Here is an 18,615-nt window from a genome sequence, read left to right on the forward strand (position 1 = left end):
TGTGCAGCCCCCCGCAACCCAGGCAGGGTGTGCTCTGAATTTGATGAAGTGGGCTAACCCAGACCCCACCCCCCAGAACTAACTGATAATATCGCTATAAGATGAATCTGCAGTTCGGGAAAAAAGTATTCCCAAACCAATCGCACATGGGCCACATTATTTATTTTGATTTTCGCAAATCCTAAATAACCTTTCATCTTTCGGGGGGCGACGCTCCCGTGCCGGGCCAGCCTGGGCCTCCTGACATCGTTCCCGTACCTGACGTGAGGGACTTAAACCAGGTGTCCGGGAGAGACCCAGGCAGGACCCAAAGGCTCGAAAAAAAAGCAGCTCGACGTCAGCCTCGAAACTTCACCACTACAGACTCGTACCGCAGCCCGAAATGGTTCCCTCGCCGAAAGTTATGAATGAATGGAGAGGAACAGAACGGCATGAAATTGGAATTGCATGCATGGAACTGGAACAGGATAGAACGGAGTGGAAATGGAACGGAATGGGGTGTAAACATACCATACGTTTGTGCACATAAAAAGGGGACAATTTGCCCCCTATTCACTGAATAAGGGTTAAATTACTTTAGACCAAAAAAAAAGGAGAGGAAAAAAAAGAGAATACTGACTACTTTTCGGTCTCCTGCCTTGGTCCCGTTTATTAAATTAAAGATCAGTACAACCACTGCCCCCCCCCCCTTTGCCCCCCCTTCTCAGTTTAATTTGATCAGAAAATCTGCTGACGCAGTCTGTCCCCAGCTCATGTGAAACCAATTTCAGCTACACGTTCAGATCTGGAGCCGAGAGACAGATCGGCTCATCCCTCTCCCCAAATCTGGAGCTGAGAGACAGATCCTTCTCCCCAAAATCTGGAGCTGAGAGACAGATCCTTCACCCCAAATCCAGGGCTGGGGGAAGAATCGGCTCGTCCTGCATCCCAAATCTGACCCAAAGACCCCTGGCTGCCATAGCATGGGGGAGGGGGGGGACAGGGAGATGTGGGGGCACTGGCCACTTGCCACCTTAATGGGGTCAAAGGTCAAATGGACCTGAGAGCAGCCTGCAGAGGGCGCTATACATTATGCCACCTGCACACCCACAGCCCCCTTTCAGCACTGGATTACCACTGGTTTATCAGTCAGCCCACTGTCAATCACCTTCTCACAATATCCACCCCTCACCCTAATGCTCACTCACTGAACGCGGTGTAAAAAAATTTCATAGTGTTCATATCATGAAGTGTGTTTCTAGTGTGTTTCTTTTGCACCTCTGCACCTTGAACTAATGCACTTGTTGTACGTCGCTCTGGATAAGAGCGTCTGCTAAATGCCTGTAATGTAATATCATAAAAATTCATTAATATTTAATCATTGGAAAGGTACGATATCAAACATTCAAATTTCAAAATGTAAGGTTACGGGCTCTGTTCCCAAACCTAGTGAACCACTTTCTACCGCTACAAGCATAAGCTTCACCAGGCATAACTACCAGCTAGCCAACACGATGTTCTACAGTACAGACTAGAGTGCTCAAGAGAAATTGAAAAAGGAATTCCCAGCATTCCTGCGCCTGAATAAGGCGTCAGATAGAGGTTGGCATGGCAACAGAATTGGCATGCCCAACACACAACTTTTCTCTGTTCATTGACCACAGTGTTGTTTGTCGCTTACACCGGTGCGCAAAACGTTTCCGTTATTCAAGAGAACATCTGCCGCAATGGAGACTGTGAAATCTGACCTTTCAAAAAAAATAATGAATGCTTTTCCTCTGCATCACATGACGGTCAACGTGTCCTGTGATCTTCGCTTGAATTTTTTAACTAAATAAGTAAAATGTGATCTCTTAGCACTAAACTATATATTTGGGAAACATTCAATGCATTGCTCATTTTACCCCCCCACCCTTCAAAAAAATAAATAAATAAATAAATAAATATGGCAAAAAGAAAAAACACAAAAAACACCTTTATTTGTTCACCCTCGCTCTTGCGTTTATGCACAGTATGAGGGGTTTTCCATAATTTTTCTTAAATGCAACAATTATGGAATCGTTGGTACATCGCGCATAAATAATAATAACACAAGAGCCGCATTGTGAAGCTCAGCGAGATCCGATACAGCCGAAGGCCATCTTCTACATGGATAGTCCACGTTTCCTCAACGAGAACGGGAAAACGAGCCGACGCCAACAGTGGTCCTTTTGAGAAGAGGAAGAAGAAGAAGAAAAAAAAAACATTTGTTTAAAATGTCACTGCTTGAATGACGTGCGGATCGGTTGTGCTCGTGCCCGGCCTTGTTATGGTGGTGTGTTTTGTGTTAGAAACAGGCTGCTTAATGGCACCGATCAGTGGTCTCGCCAAAATAAAACAGGAGTCGTATGTAACTCTAGACTCGACCAGTACGTCTAAGCGTTCAACAACTCAAATAAATAGTAAGATATGACTTCAAAAATCATTTGTCACTTGAAACCAGAAGGAAAAATCGCTGAGTCTAAACGTTCTTTATTTTTTTTCTTGAAGTGCTACACAATAGCGCTCGATTACAGACAAGTCCGGAGTTCAATTATGTCGTATGCAATTTTCATATCTAACATTTTACAAGACTGAAAACCATGCCGTGGTGCAATAAAATGTTACAAACTGCAGAAAATAGCTTTTTTTCTATTTAACTTAAATCATAGAAGTCGATTTCAAACCGGATGAATTAATTGGGGAATCCACGGAGATAATGACACCTTGGACACGAAATTGCACAGCAGTTTATTTTACTTTAATTTCCTCGCCAGTTGACCATAAAAACACCACATTAAAAAGCAGTTTAAAAACTTGCGTTCATCCAAGAACACAATTCACTCCAACTCACTGAGAAGATGCTCCTGTCTTTACACAATAGCTGCTGCGTAATCGTCGGAGTTCCACACCATTCTAAAACATCCACAGTGACCCAATTATCGGCAGACGCGCGCAGAAAACGCGTTACGCAGTCAGGCGACACAAAACATTCCTATAATGACATTACTTGTTGGATGTACAGATCAGATGATCCTGTTTCGGTCGTATATGAGTAAGGTTATCGCATGTTCACAGCTCAAAACAGCATTTGCGCTGAAAGATCACGACCCAGCACGTGCGGTAAACACAGCGTGACCGGTTTCCAGCGTGCTCCTGTGACTCCCAACAGAGTCGTTCAGTTGCGCTGTGCGTCAGCTGCGTCTCCAAGGTCGCAGAAGCCTGACCCCGTGGAACGGATCGGCTTAAACACGTTGAGCTAAGAATTGTACGTGGCGTTCAAATCGACACACCAAGCGTTTAACAAAATTATTTATGTTGAAATCAAGGACTCAAAATTGAACGGATGCTCTTTTCCCCTGACGTTTCTTGTGGGCGACAGGCTACCGTCTGAGAACAACGTTGCCAATTCTTCTTTCTCTCGCGCCACGACGTATTATTTCAGCCAAAAGGGGAGAATGGGAGGCCCTCGCCACGGGCTATGGTTCACATTGGTGAGATCCATCTCTCAGTCTACGAAACGGGTCGCTGTCTCACTCATATCCGTGTTTTAAAAAAAAAATTATACCACCATACACAAATAGCAGACCCGCCCGTCTACTGGAAATCACTGATGACACGAGCTAAATGGAACATAACTCTAATCAGTTGCAGCGCTTAAGAGAGAGGGGAATGAATGCAGAGGAAATTCTGATGTTTAACGGTTTATTAACGTCTTTCCTTATTTATTTTAAGTGTATGAAAGTTTTTTTTCTTTTTTTTTTACAAGTAGATTCTTAATTTTTTTTTTGTTCGCTGTCCGTATACAAAAGGACTTCTTTTATTTCTCTCGGACGTAATTCCAAGCGTGTGGAACATTATTACATGGATGTTCCAGACGCAGTCTCGGAAACAATCTAGTGATATATCTGCGGCTGCGGAGTAGTTTTGGCCATTTTCCCGCCCATTATCGCAGCTCGGCGGTGCGCATACAAAGTGGGCTCTTGAGGTTTTGGGGAGCTCCTGCAATGGCAGTCTGGCAGTGAAGTTTCCATTAAACAATACCCAGGGATTCACCAGCCCATCGCCAGAAGAGAACATATATTTGTCCTAAAAAAACACAGAGGCACAAAGTTTTAGATCAAAGGAGTATACTTTTCAGAGGTACTTTGCATCAACAGCAAGTTCCACAAGTACTAGCAAGCACGAGTTAAGTACTAGTAACTATATTTCCTATTGTTGATGAACACAGTATTGTACTTAGACTTGGACTGTTTGGATGGTAGATGTTGACAGATCTAGTTTTCCATTATAAAAGGCCAAAACAATCTCTCAAGGACACGCTGATTTAAAATAAATATGCCAACACCACCATCTCTCCTAAACATTATTTTCGTTGTTTTTTTTTCTTTTTTTGGAAAACTTGCGCAACTATGGCCTCGTTGTTTGAGAATGCACCCAGACACGTGGGCACCAATCAGAAAGCGTCCTCCTTCACTGAACACAGAACATGCTCTCACCCAGAGCAGCTTACAATAGGAGAAATGCACTGTACATGCACCTGATTAATACGGAACCAAAGTACAGATCCTGAATGCATACAGATGAGAGGCCAGTCTGACAAGGAAAGGCTCAGGTCTCTCCTGGAAGCAGGTGCTAGAACACAGAACGTCAGGCTCTAGAAGACAGCTCAGGCTGCCTAGAATGTCAGGCACTAGAACACAGCTCAGGCTGCTTAGAACGTCAGGCACTAGAACACAGCTCAGGCTGCTTAGAACGTCAGGCACTAGAACACAGCTCAGGCTGCTTAGAACGTCAGGCACTAGAACACAGCTCAGGCTGCTTAGAACGTCAGGCACTAGAACACAGCTCAGGCTGCTTAGAACGTCAGGGACTAGAACACAGCTCAAGCTGCTCGGAATGTCAGGTGTTAGAACGTCAGGCGCTATAACACAGCTCAGGCTGCCTAGAACGTCAGGCACTAGAACACAGCTCAAGCTGCCTAGAACGTCAGGCACTAGAACACAGCTCAAGCTGCTTAGAACGTCAGGCACTAGAACACAGCTCAGGCTGCTTAGAACGTCAGGCACTAGAACACAGCTCAGGCTGCTTAGAACGTCAGGCACTAGAACACAGCTCAGGCTGCTTAGAACGTCAGGCACTAGAACACAGCTCAGGCTGCTTAGAACGTCAGGCACTAGAACACAGCTCAGGCTGCTTTGAATGTCAGGCACTAGAACTCAGCTCAAGCTGCTTAGAACGTCAGGCACTAGAACTCAGCTCAGGCTGCTTAGAACGTCAGGCACTAGAACTCAGCTCAGGCTGCTTAGAACATCAGGTTATGCTGGTGTAGTCTTCTCTTTATGGTCGTCTTTGACACATCTATCCCTACATCTTGGAGAGTGCTCTTGATCTGTTTGGCGGTCAAAAAGAGGTTTTTCTTCACAACTGAAGGTATTATTCGGTCACCGGCTGCAGTGGTCGTCTGTGGTCTGCCAGGTTCGTTTGCAATCGCTGAGCTCACCAGTGCATTCCTGCTTCTTAGCAATGTGCAAAAACAGGTTGATTCTGACACACCCAATATTTTGGCCATGTCTCTGATCGATTTGTTCTGATTTTACCAGCCCAATATGGCTTGCATAACATTGTCATTGTGACATGCTGACAGACAACAGCAACAAACTCCAAATGCAAATTCCACCCCCGGAATGAACTCTAGACCTTTTTTTTTTTTTTTTAGTTTTGTTGTGCATGAACTAATGACCCAAAACACACAGCTGGCCAAGAAACAGCTGAGCTGCCAATTGTCCTCTTACGTTTGGTCCCCCAAAATGGGGGGGGGGCACACACACATATAAAAAGGGCTAGAATTCCTACGTGGTTCACCAGATGTGGATGAAAACACCTAAAAATTAAAGCTGACAGTCGACAGTTTAAGCTCATATTTGTTGTTTCATTTCAAATCCAACGTGCTGGAGTGCAGAGCCAAAACAAAAAAAAATTGTGTCACTCTTAAAATACTTGCGGAATGCACTGCGCAGAAACACAAACCCAATGCACTCCGTTCGCCCTGTCTTCCCACTTTCACACTTTATTATCGCCTTTTTTAATCTACTTGGATTCTCCTCTATGAAACGGAAATAGCCAGTTTTCCAAGGACGGTCGTCAAGGAAACAATATCTTTAAATTCAATCGGACATCCGTCATAAGGGTCACAAAACAGCAGCGAACTGTCACTAACTCACAGATAAACCAACAGAAAATGAGCCCTTGCAGTTCAGAGCCAGATTAATACGGCATGCAGTTCATAGGGCCAGGGTTCGAAAATCCACCAGAGGGTTTTTAATATTAAAACTATGATGACAAATGTGGCGCAGTCTCACTAATGGATGCTTGCGCTGCTAGTAAGGGGAAATAGTGGGGGGGGGACGGGGAATCAAACCCCACCCCCCCACCACCACCCCCCCAAACCCTCCGCACCCCAAATGTTCCAGGACAGACGCCATTCTCCCTCCCTCCCTCCCTCAGCAGCAGAGTCTCTCCCTCTTTATCAGCACGTAATCCCTCAGCCTTTCCGATTCATCACCGGCCGCCCGCTCCGCTTCATGAGAAAACGAGAGAAATCACCCGCGGCCGCGGCTCGTCGCTTTCGCCGGCAGAGCGGCGTGTAACCCGACCCCCTCGCCCGCGCTCGCTCGCCCCCCCCCCCGCTCCCTTCTTTAAAGAACGGGTGAAATAATCGATTCGCTGTCACGACGAGGGGCGCTGCTGTGCGATCGTTAGTGAGCCAACCGCAGCGAGGCGGCCTGTCCTTCTGCGGAGTATTACACGCCAGCGCGCTTATTTGTTTTGGGGGGAAAAAAGAAAGATTTTGATGTATTCATAGCTGACAAATGCCTCCGTGTATTCAGTTGCCTTTGCGAGGGCGGCCATTTTGGTTTTCTGTGTTTGACCTACTGGTGAACGTTGGGGTGAATATGAGGCCTAATGTTGTTTTTGAGAACTTAAGAGGCCTACTGTCGGACTGGTCTGTTCATATATCTACTGCGCGGAAGAAAGAAAAAAACAAGATGATTTAGAAAATTTAGAAAGGTTCTACACAATGTCAAAAGTTTCAGTTTTAAGAAGAAAGTTTTATACATTTGGAGAAATGTGACATTACAGAAGTACAGTAAATAACGGGAGTAAAAACATAAAACAAAAATAGCACAACGTCACTAGCATATCGATTCATTTTACAATCAAATCCAATCATGAATGATCTCAGAATGCCGCAAATCAAATGTTTAAAATGGAGTACCAATAGATATTCCATCACTGCCTCTTCAACTAACACCACACAGTGAAATGTGTACTACTAACTAGTACAACTAATACACTAGACAGTGAAATGTACACTACTAATTAGTACAACTAATGCGTTTGTACAGAAAATTATTTTGTGAAATAATTTTTTTCACAGAGAAGATATTGGTGATTGGAAAGAAGCTAAAGCATTTAATTATTGGAAATAATCTTTTCCAATTGTCATGCCTATGTACTAGAAAAGCATATGTATCCTTCACACGTGATTAAATACATTAGAAACATCAAAAATCGAAATGATAAACTCGGAAAGGAAAATAAAACATTCGCTATCACTACGTGCACATCTATTATAATGTGTATACATTACAAAATAGTCATGTCCACACTCTCTCATACCACTAGCGGTCCATTTACAAATTTATGATATTACTGGAGTTATTATGAAATACAGAAAGTTAGGCGCGGGCAGGAAATGTATGTTACACATTTAAGGCCTTTTTGATCCATCCATTCCTGCAAAAACATGAGATGTTTTCATACGCTTAAGCAGACCGTATATTTGGTGAATTTTTTTCAGATTAACTTTCACCGTGATTGTAGATCGTGCCGATGCGTACTGTACAGCCGGCTGAAGGACAGACAAGCGCCCCCCCCCCCCCCACCCCGACCGCCTCAGAGCTCGGCTCCCCAAAACCATCGTGGGTTTGCTTCAGATTACAGTAATTAGACCGGCGTAGGCTGAGCGGGGGTTTCCTCTTTATGAGAATATGACGCTCGCGCACACGGCGTCAGTTATTTAGGGGCAGGTGGCGGGTTTGTTCAATAGGGCCAGAAGAGAGAGAGAGAGAGACGTATCAATAACCCTCCAATCACCCAGGAACACGCTTTGAGGAGCCCACAAAATGGTGGCAAAGTGCCCCCCTCCCTGCCCCTGATCTCCCCCCCCCCCAAAAGAAAAAGGAATGGAATGGGCACATGGTTTTTATAATAAAACGATTACAGTAAGTGAGGCTCGGGACACGTTTCCCCCCCCCCAGAATGAAAGGAGATGGAATGACGCTTGTGGCAAATGGAGGGGGGGGGACACCACACTCTGGCCATGCCAGTGGAAATATGAAACATATAATGATAAACGTATCATAAACATATAATCCATGTCATTTTTTTTGCGGAGGGCCAGTAATAAGTTACTTAGCGCCACGGGCTGTTCCAAAGGCTTGCACTCTCCCTGCCCCCTCCCCACCACCCTGTTTCTCAGACGGCAGTTGCATTCTGGGAAACAGGCAGGGGTTTTTCACACCATTGAGACGAGGTTCATCTGGCAGGACTTATGTCTGGCTCGAGATGAGGCCTGACCGAGGTTGCCATCGCGGGGAACAATCCCCCAAACGCAGGGGAATCTTGAAAGGTTCTTGGGGAATGTTTCAGAGCGGATCGCCTGGGAATCAACACAGGTGGGGGGATTTCAGGGAGGTATGGATGGAGGATCTCTCTTCACTGCTTCATATGCGAAGCAACTAAATATTGGGGATTTTGGGGGACTATTTTTGTGGGAATACAACTCCAGGCGTCTGGCAACTCTGAGGGGGAACAGAAGAAGTCGGTTTGAAGTGCAGCAACTGAGCAGATTTATATTCTAACAAATAAGAGAAACTTCCAAGTGACGCAGGCCACCAATGACCCCTTTGGGATGGAAAAACTGAAGAAGATTCATGACCTCACAGACTTGGCACACACGTTTTCTAACGTCCTCCACGTGTACAATGGCGCTTCACGAACAGCACCACCACCAGGGACCTGCTACACCATTAGACTGCAGTACCAGGGACTATTTAGCATTCTGTCATCTGTGAGGACAATGACTTTGCTGTTCCACTTAGCCACTACCAAAAATAAAACCTTCAGCTGCAGCGTTTGTCAGAGCTCGCCATGTGTAATATCTTAAAGATGAAACCCCATTTCGCTGCGCATTACGTTTTTTAATATTACTGCGGCTTGCAGAGGTATTTGTCATGAGATGTATGAGATGTGGCATACAAGTGGAAGTAAACAGAGATGAATGTTTCCTGATTAGTTCCTCCGTATTGGCTGAAAATAGAAACATGACGTCCAAGGCGCATCTGTTGAGCCGATATCTATGGTACTTCTCTATCGGTCCCTGCATTTCGGACAGACAGATATCTGTGGTACTGCTCTATCAGCACCTGTGTTTCTGACAGGCAGATATCTATGGTACTGCTCTATCAGCAACTGTGTTTCAGACAGGCAGAGCTAGAGGACCAGGCAAACATGGCTGCCCTTTCTTCAGTGATACTGAAGAGGAGCAGGAGGAGAGAGAGTCATTTGTACCCCCCGGGTCCCATTGGCTGATGACTTCTTGATCCAGTCTGGCCTCTAGAGTAACCAGGTGATGTTGGAGTCGTTTCTTCTGTTCTATCAGCTTTGGTATTTTCGACTGCTTTTTGGATGACGACCAAACCTGAATGTCATGTGTTCATGCATTTATACCAAAGCAGCCTACTTTTGCAAAATTGCTTGGGATGACACAATCAAAGCTCTAAACCAATCATTTTTCATTTGACAAGCCGGGTGAGGGTTCAAAGGTAGGGTAATGTCATATTAATTAATAATTAATAAAATAATTAATCATAATAAATAAGGTAATTCATAGGTTCAGGAGACAAAATTCTTTGTCTATTTATTTGTTTAGCCTCAAACCATGTGTCTGATTTACAAAGAAAAAACATTTGAATACGACAAAAAAAAATCATGAACATGAATGCATTTTTTGGCTGTTTTGGTAAACCTTTCGTTCGCCTTTTTGATACAAGGCATTTTTTTTGTGTCCATTCGTCTTCAGGCTTTCCAAAGGATCAGTCACCAAAACGAAGATTGTTCCTCCATCTGCGATCCCATACAGAATTCCTCGGGGAAAAGAATGAGGTCACGGCAGGGGAGGAGGCCAGAAAACCTCACCAGCAGAGCTTTCCTTCATATCCACGGCATCAGATATACATTCGAAAAAACTATCCGGTTACAGGAATGCATGTGACACATCCCGCACATCACAGTGAGCGCCTGTCAGTCAGCAACAACTACAACGACAAAAAATAATACCGAATGTAATGTTCTCCTATGAAGAGAAGGGAAACAGGAACAGAACCCGTTTTCAAAGGAAGGGTAAACAGTCACACGTAAGTGAGACACAGACCAATTCTGCCTGTTATCTGGAGACACCAGTGCGTAAACAGACAGGCACTTTTTTTAGCCACCTAACTCTGTCCCTGTCCAAACAGGGAGAGAGGTCCTGCACCCCGGTGTTTCGCTCTGTCTGGTGGTTTTGCATTTTTACTGCTGCAGAGTAGCTACATCAGCTGCGGCTGCACACTCGTCCTATGTACGTACATTACATTACATTACATTACAGGCATTTAGCAGACGCTCTTATCCAGAGCGATTTACACAACTTTTTACATAGCATTTTACATTGTATCCATTTATACAGCTGGATATATACTGACGCAATTTCGGTTAAGTACCTTGCTCAAGGGTACAACGGCAGTGTCCTACCCGGGAATCGAACCTACGACCTGTCGGTTACAAGCCCAGTTCCTTACCCACTGAGCTACACTCCGTACATGCAGGCACGCACGGAAGTACACACGGATACAAGGCCAAGCACAGAAACACCTGTGTACACACACACAGTGCATACGCGCCCTCCTTATAAACAGACTGTTTTGTACAGCACAGAGGACCTAACCGTAGCAATGCAACGTGACCTGTCTCTGGCTGTGATGCAAAAACACAAACATGACATCACATCTGAAAAAACCTGCGCAGAATGACAGCCATGTCTGCTAGGAATGGGGGGCGGGGGCGGGAGGGAGGGGATTTGGGGGCCCCTGCTCTTAAAACACCATGCCACCACTGTGGCTCTATCTGTGCTGGTCTATTTTAAGATTTCCTGTCTATATTTAGTTTGATTTTTAAATAAATATAAAAAAACCCTCATGTCTTGTTCCCGAGTCAGCCATAACGGATCCATCCCTGGACCCACAAAAGCAGTCTCAGCTGGCTGATTATGTGAATGTAAGTGTGAAGAGTGTCATTCTTTAAGCCAAGTCACGGTGCCCCATTTTTAGCGCCTATAAGAGGGTGACACTAAGTTCCGCCACTTCCTTTCTTTGGATCGGTCTTTTTCATTTAAAAAAAAAAAAAAAAAAAAAAATGGCTTCTGTGGCTTCCACAGCCTTGGCCACGGACATTTCCGAAGACAAACATCCCGAAGCTCGCTGAATGCATTCGTCTGTTACTCCTGACTGAGATTCACCACGCGGGCCGGCTAATTCAGCTTTCAGTACACACACGCACTGACGGGACCCCAAACTGTGCCACTGAGCAAAAGTGGCAGGAAGTGCTCCGGGGGACGTTAATCAGCGTCGCGCCACAATTTAGCCCAAGGGCATTAAATACATGCAGTGTACACAGCTGATGTCGAAAAAGGCCTACCGTTTGCTGGCTTTTCAGCAGAGCACAAAGTGCAGGCGTCCAGTATAAACACAGCATACGGGAAGATAAACAATCAAACAGAAAAAGTATGCAGAAAAAAAAATCTGAATCTTTCATAGTGCCCCATGGTGCAGTACTCGCAAATTTTTTAGGATTATATTTGGTCATACTGATGGGCCGGAGGGACTGAAGCAGGAACAAGGTAAAATATTGGAAAACGTCCATCTTAATTTAAAGTTCAAGGGCAGACTGCAGCAATTTGAGGGAAAATATTTTACTCACAGAACCAGGGAAGGTTTTTTATAGCCTTTCAGCATTTCAATATTCAAATTTTGTTGTATGTTGAATGATGCTGTGTACGTACATTTTATTGGATACAGTGAAAGTGAACATTTAAATTTTAAACAACAACTTGTGTCCTGTTCAGGAAAATGAGAATAAGCTGGCCACATGAGCTACACAATGAGAGTTTCCAGGCTGCTCCCCTAATGAAATCTGTGGAGGATTTGGAGTTTGGATGGGGGAACTTCCATCAAAGCATTTAGAAAAAGAGCACAAGTTGCATTTGGCTACGCAAAACATCTTTGTTGAGTAGGCAGTTCAGATGGGATATAAAGATCTATAGGGTGCACATGGGAAAAGGTCAAGGTTTTGTGTGGGAAATGCATCTCGTTTTATGCTGTAACGTTTTTCATACAAAAGAAGGATTGCCTGATAAAAATGTAAGATGTTATTTTTTTAAACTTCGTTGAAAACACTGCAAATGTATTCGTATTAATGTTCTGATTGAGAGAACCTGACATATAAATCGGTTCCCGTTTAGCCAACAGACGCTTTTGCGCAAACCAATTTAGTAAAATGAAATGCTAAACTAACAGAACACCACCCACCTGTCAGTACATAGAGCTAGACACTGCTATCTTTCACATGACCTCTGACCTATTCCACGTTATCCCGCAAAAGAAATAAGTCAATCATAATAAGCAATGTATAAGAACATACTCAGGATAATTGTGACATTGCATCATTCTGAAGAACTTCAAATTAGTTTTACTGTGGCTATTATATATGTATGACAGCAGATTTCACAAGGTTTCAATAATTTTGCTTGACATTTTAGGACTATAATTTAAATACCGTGCATATAAAGGCCAACGCAAATGTGTCAAATAAAATAAGTTAATATTTTTATTATTTAAATTTGACACTGATTAAACCCAGGTCTGCCCAGGACTCATAGTATATGCCCAACTGAAAAAGATGAAATCAATAAACAGATTTTAAAAGGATAAACCGATTTAACCTGTTGAAGCTGATTTAATTTTAGGTTTAATTTGAAAACATCAACCACATCTTCTAGTCATCACATCATAAAATGTTGAGTATCATAATATAGTTTTTGCTAAATTACTTGACCGAGTAAAATAAAAAATACATAGACCATAATTTGACATGTTATTTCAGTTGTAGTTGGAATAGTGGCCCAATGCAACAACTACTTTCATTATTATTATTATTATTAATATTATTATTATTATTGTTGTTGTTGTTGTTGTTGTTGTTGTTGCTTGAGCAAGAGTTTGGAAAAAATGCAAACAGAATATAGCAAAAAAAAAAAAAAGATTTTAATATAAAGCACCGAATTCTTAAAGAAAACGGAAATATTAGGGGTTATTAGGAGAAAGATATTCTAATACAGCGGGCCGCGCGGGAAAAATGTACCTACATTTAAGCAACCAACGAACATCTTGACAGGTGCAACATAAATAATAAGAGATTTGCGTATTTTAAAGCCCTGTTCTCAGTAAATGCCTAACACCTATATTAAATTTACGGCAATTGTAACTAATTAAATTTAAAAGGAGATGCCTATCTATAATACATAACATTAAAAAATAAGAAAATAAGAATATTTTACATAAAAACGATTGATTCATATTCCCCCAATCGCATGTCAGTAGTTTATTTTGCTGAGAAGAGAGTTTGTGAACCAATTATTAGGCTACTATTTATTTTGTGATGGGCTACCGCTCAATATAGAATGAAGCACGAACTTCAGAGTCAGCGTACTCAGTTAACAATAATAACGGTAATTTATAATGGTAAGGGCAGCAATGATGAATGAATTTGAGAATAGCTTGTTACTGGTGAAACAGAATATTGTATTGTTAGCCAACCGTAAATTCCGATTTTTAATGAAATCTCAACTTTGTTACAAATAAGATTTGCAACAAATAAAAAAAGATATTACCGCGTGGAAATGTCGAGATCAATAATGTGTAGCAACATGATTAATCAGCCTATGTGAAGGAAACTTTTCCGGTGGAAATTATCACCACGGCTTATGCATCCCCCCAATTATTGATACTCAGAACAGCGACTGGGGAAAGCTCTGCTACAGCGGCCTCACGGATATGTGCTCAATTTAAACCTATAAGGAACGCAATTGTCGATAACTTGCTTTATGCCATCTTTCATAGCAATGCCAAATGCTTTGCTTCAACTTGCTGGTCAACAATCAACAGAGCACACATGAACATCATCTTGAAAAGAAAAAGTGGATTAAGAGAATAGTTAAATAGATATAAAAACGTTTAACGGAAACGGATAACCCCTATTGAAAAGCCACGCTATAGATGTGATTCTAGATAAAAAACAATTGCTAAACACCATAGCTTTTACACTGTAGTCTACTGAATATATCCAAAATTCCGAGGGTACAAAGTTCATAAATAATCACAGATGAGAATAATAGTTTCGGATGAGAATAACCAAATAGAGTCTGAAAAAACACTAAAAATGGATCACCGACGATTATTTTGAATTTGCTCTTTCCACAATAAAGTAATTCGGTTAGTTCTCACGCGGTAATTTCCCGTTTTGGCCGCATTGCAGTCACTCGTTAAGAAATCATTCGACATTCGAGCGCGTTTAATTCTCCTGATTATGGCCATCCTAATAAATGTGAAGAAATCGAATCAAATAAAACAAATTAATTACAGCCTCTTCAAGTGTACAATTTGCATATTTGTGGAAATTATGATTTTGAAACATAGTCTACTGTACTTCTTGAAGTTACCGTGAAGGAACACATCGGGAATGCAATACGATCCTATCACTCTGTAGGGTGAAAAACCGCCGGCTAATTCACCTCATTCGGTTTTTATTATTTTTAAGAAATACCACACTGACTTTGATCTTGCATGTAATGCAGTGAATGGGTCTGAAACTCCACTAAGAACAGGACCAACGGTAAATTTCGCAGTTAACGCACAAATTAATAAACTGGATTACGTGGTACATCTAACATGAAACGGCTCAACCAAACTTTTACTAAACTTTTTATTCTAAATAACGTGCCGACATTCTAAAAATGGCATAGATAGATTTTGATCACTATGTTTTTGCTCAAGACCAGTAAAATTACAGATGAGTGCAATGTTATTATGTTGCATAAAAATCTAAAAGCAGTTTCAACCATATCTATTGATATCGGTTTATAGAAAACTGGTGTCTATGATGGTATAATTTTTAGGATGGAAGAAAAAACGCTAGTAGCTTGGAATTATTTGACTTCTGTGTTCAGGCACTGCCAGCGTCCACCTGACTGGAGACAGAAGAATTCCCTGGAATATGAATGTATAACATGTTCACAGACACCCGCACCCCTCTCTCCCCCCCCCGCTCCTCCCCCCACGCTGCTGAGAAAATCTGCTGCGCGGATGGAAACCTTTAATGACAATTATTTCCTACGCGCGTCGAAAGAAGACAATATAACATTTGTTTTGTATTCGGGGGGAGCCTATTTACAAACTTTGAAAACCGACATTACGGCTATTAGGTGTGAGCACCACCGGACAAACTTGACCGTCAAGTGAGGTAACTCCATGGGGGTAATCACGTCCACAGTGTTTCCGAAAAAGGCCATAAAATTGCATACCATGTACCTGAGGGTAAGCTAACACAGATAACAAAACATAATATGGACACATAAAAAGTAAATAAGAAATAAATGAAAAACCAATTTCACTGCAAGACCTGAATTATTTTCAGACGATTTATCCACTTCAGATGGCAATGCCACCTTTAATTCCAAAATTGAGTTCAACACCTGAAATTGCACTTTTCTGCTTAACTTACTGCATGTTTCACTTGTTGTACCGCAAAGCGTTCAAGAATATGTTAAAAGGACACCTTCAACGTACAGACGACAACCCATTTTGAAATGTTTTCAATTTAAAACCTCAATGTTGGCATCGTTCTGGCTCACGAACCCAGCCAACTGATAAAGTGGAAGATAGCTTGGCAGATGTACTATAACGCACTGACGGCACGCCGATGTAAACTCTGATTGCATTTGTTTGTGAAATAAACATTTTAAATGCTGATGCGCGGTATTGTGTTATGTTTGAATCGGGACTGGGCCGCCCACGGCACAATATGGGAAGAGGTCGGCAGTCTCATTATCTTTAAAAACATGTCTATGTCTGTATGAAATCTAAACACTAAGATTACTGGGAGAGCTCCAGAATTATGTGGCACGATTATTAACTGCAAAAATAACCCTAATTGGAATGTTTTCCAGTTCATTTCGTAAATTATTTTCGCAAAATTAAATGGAATGTAGGCCGACATAAATCCATTCATAGCTCGTTCATATAATAATTCAGTGGGTTTGCAGATAACCCATATTTAACATTTCATTCATTAGTTTAAAAAAGGGCTCTTACAGCACGTCAAGAGGCGGCAGAGGGGGGAACCCACAGAATAAATAACAGTACTCACATATAACTGACGTGCGCCATTAATGTCAGTGGTGAGAATTGAGTTCACCTTTGTTGTCGGATTTCCTCTCTGGTTTAAACTGCACTGCTTGGCCTCTCGCGCACAACGGTTTCGGGTTTCTGGCACGCAAGGGGCAGCGCGTGGGTTTACCTCAAGTTGATATATGCAGCAATTCTACGAACGGGGGCACACAAAACTGGATACATTCTACAACTCACTTGTAAATAAATGCAACGTTTAAGCATGCGCATAAAATTAGGAAGGCACTGACAGACACACCGGGGGCGGAGGAAAAGATCACATATTGCTTTTCAAAGAGTCTGAAATACTACTACTACCCGGACTCATAAAATTATACCACTTACATGCTCATAATTACAATGCAACAACAACAGCTGAGATGCTTTTATGATATGAGTTGTATTCACGCGGGCACTGAAAGTGTGGTATTATTAAAACAGCGACAGGGGACGCAACCTTTTCCTCTGATGGGAATTTAGCGCCAGAAATAATTTCCTGTAAAAGCTCTGATATGAGATTCTCAAACAAATATATTTGATCCTTGTGGACAAGTTTAAAGCGCTGCTCTCTGGATGATTTTTTTTTTTACTTCTACAAAATAACAAATCTAACTCTCTTGGCGTCCTCGAGCCACGGCATCACTCAAGGGACCGTTATTTCCACGAGCCTTTGAAATCCATACGCACGCGTATATTCTCATAAACCTGGGGTTTGTCTTCCCGCCGAGCTTCCAAGGCGTGAATAAACAACGCAGGACACTTGAGTCGCTCCCCGGGAAGATTCTTGTACATTTTAGACCACCCCCCCTCCCCCCCCCCCCAAAATAAAAAAAACTTTCTGCACAAAAACGCTGAGTGGAAAACCAATCTTAAAAGTGTCCAAACAGCACATACGCAGACATGTAATTAAATTTAGCTCAGTTCAGAGGAAGATTCTCTTTCTCAGTTCTCCTTTCCCTGGACAAAAAAGAAAAAAAAGGTATCAAGTGCCCCACTTGATAAACCATTGCGAATGAGCTGGGTCACTAAATTGCTCTTTTCTCTGGCCTTCACATCCAATCAGTCATATATTCATATCCTAATTATATTAATGTCATGTGTTGTGTACCCCTCCCCCACATGCGCATTTACAACAAAACTGATTTCTCTCTCTCCTAAGTCAAGATCTGACCTCACTCACTCATCGCATCTACATAATAACTGAGGCCAGGTCCTTAGTTTATACTTTAAACCCGGGAGTTCTGGGCAGCGTCTTCGGCAGAAAGAGGCATTTTTTGTTTCTTCTCTAAACCTTAAGGGGGCTTTCTAGCTTTTGGTCAGCCTGAAGTTTCTGGAAAACATCTGAATCATTTTATAACCAACCCCAGCTGCTGCGCCTGTGTGTGTGTGTGTGTGTGTGCGTGTGTGTGAGGGTGGTGTGTGTGTGTGTCTGTTTTTCCGTGAGGAAGAGGGAAAGAGGGAAGAGAGTATCTGTTTGCCCCGCTCTCCAGAAAGGAAAGAGGGGGGAAAAACTGGACATCCTTTTTCGCCTCATTTTTTTTTAGGAATGAACGCCGAGACGTGCGTCTCATACTGCGATATGACATCCATGGATTCATATTATAGCCCGTCTGCGCCGCAAGTTAGGGATCACCAGGCGAACCCGTTTAGGACATTCCAAGCGAGTGACACCAAATACAGCCCCACTTTCCTAACCAACAAAGGACAGGCTTATGGGGAAAAGTCGCGAAGCCCGTTCCAGCAGGATTGCCAGTCATTGGATGCCACAGTGGCGGAAGGCACCTTTAACAAATACCACCTCTTCGTGCAGAGATCGTCCTGTAAAACGCCTCCCGAAGGAAGCAAACTCCACCAGGAAAGCGGACACAACGGAGCGCTCATCTCCTGCTATGGTAAGTCGCCTACCCACGAGAGCCACGATAAATTGCGCGCTAATACCCAAGATATACAGAGTCCCCCATCTAAATGCATATTACCGGGAATCTGCGTCCCTAGCCGTAGTATGGACCCATTT

At 42.8% G+C, this 18,615-nt stretch overlaps 1 protein-coding gene across 1 annotated transcript in view; it reads left to right on the top strand.

Annotated features, from left to right (window-relative positions):
* The first annotated feature begins 17,791 nt into the window (after window positions 1-17,791).
* The window catches only part of alx4b (ALX homeobox 4b), a 35,911-nt gene continuing 35,087 nt past the window's right edge, over window positions 17,792-18,615 (top strand). The window contains exon 1 of the mRNA XM_064313685.1: window positions 17,792-18,493. Coding sequence (XP_064169755.1) covers window positions 18,148-18,493 — 346 coding nt within the window. The 5' untranslated portion in view covers window positions 17,792-18,147. The remainder of the gene's footprint in view (window positions 18,494-18,615) is intronic.

This window comes from Anguilla rostrata, chromosome 16 (genome assembly GCF_018555375.3).
Source record: "Anguilla rostrata isolate EN2019 chromosome 16, ASM1855537v3, whole genome shotgun sequence".
NCBI classification, from domain to species: domain Eukaryota; kingdom Metazoa; phylum Chordata; class Actinopteri; order Anguilliformes; family Anguillidae; genus Anguilla; species Anguilla rostrata.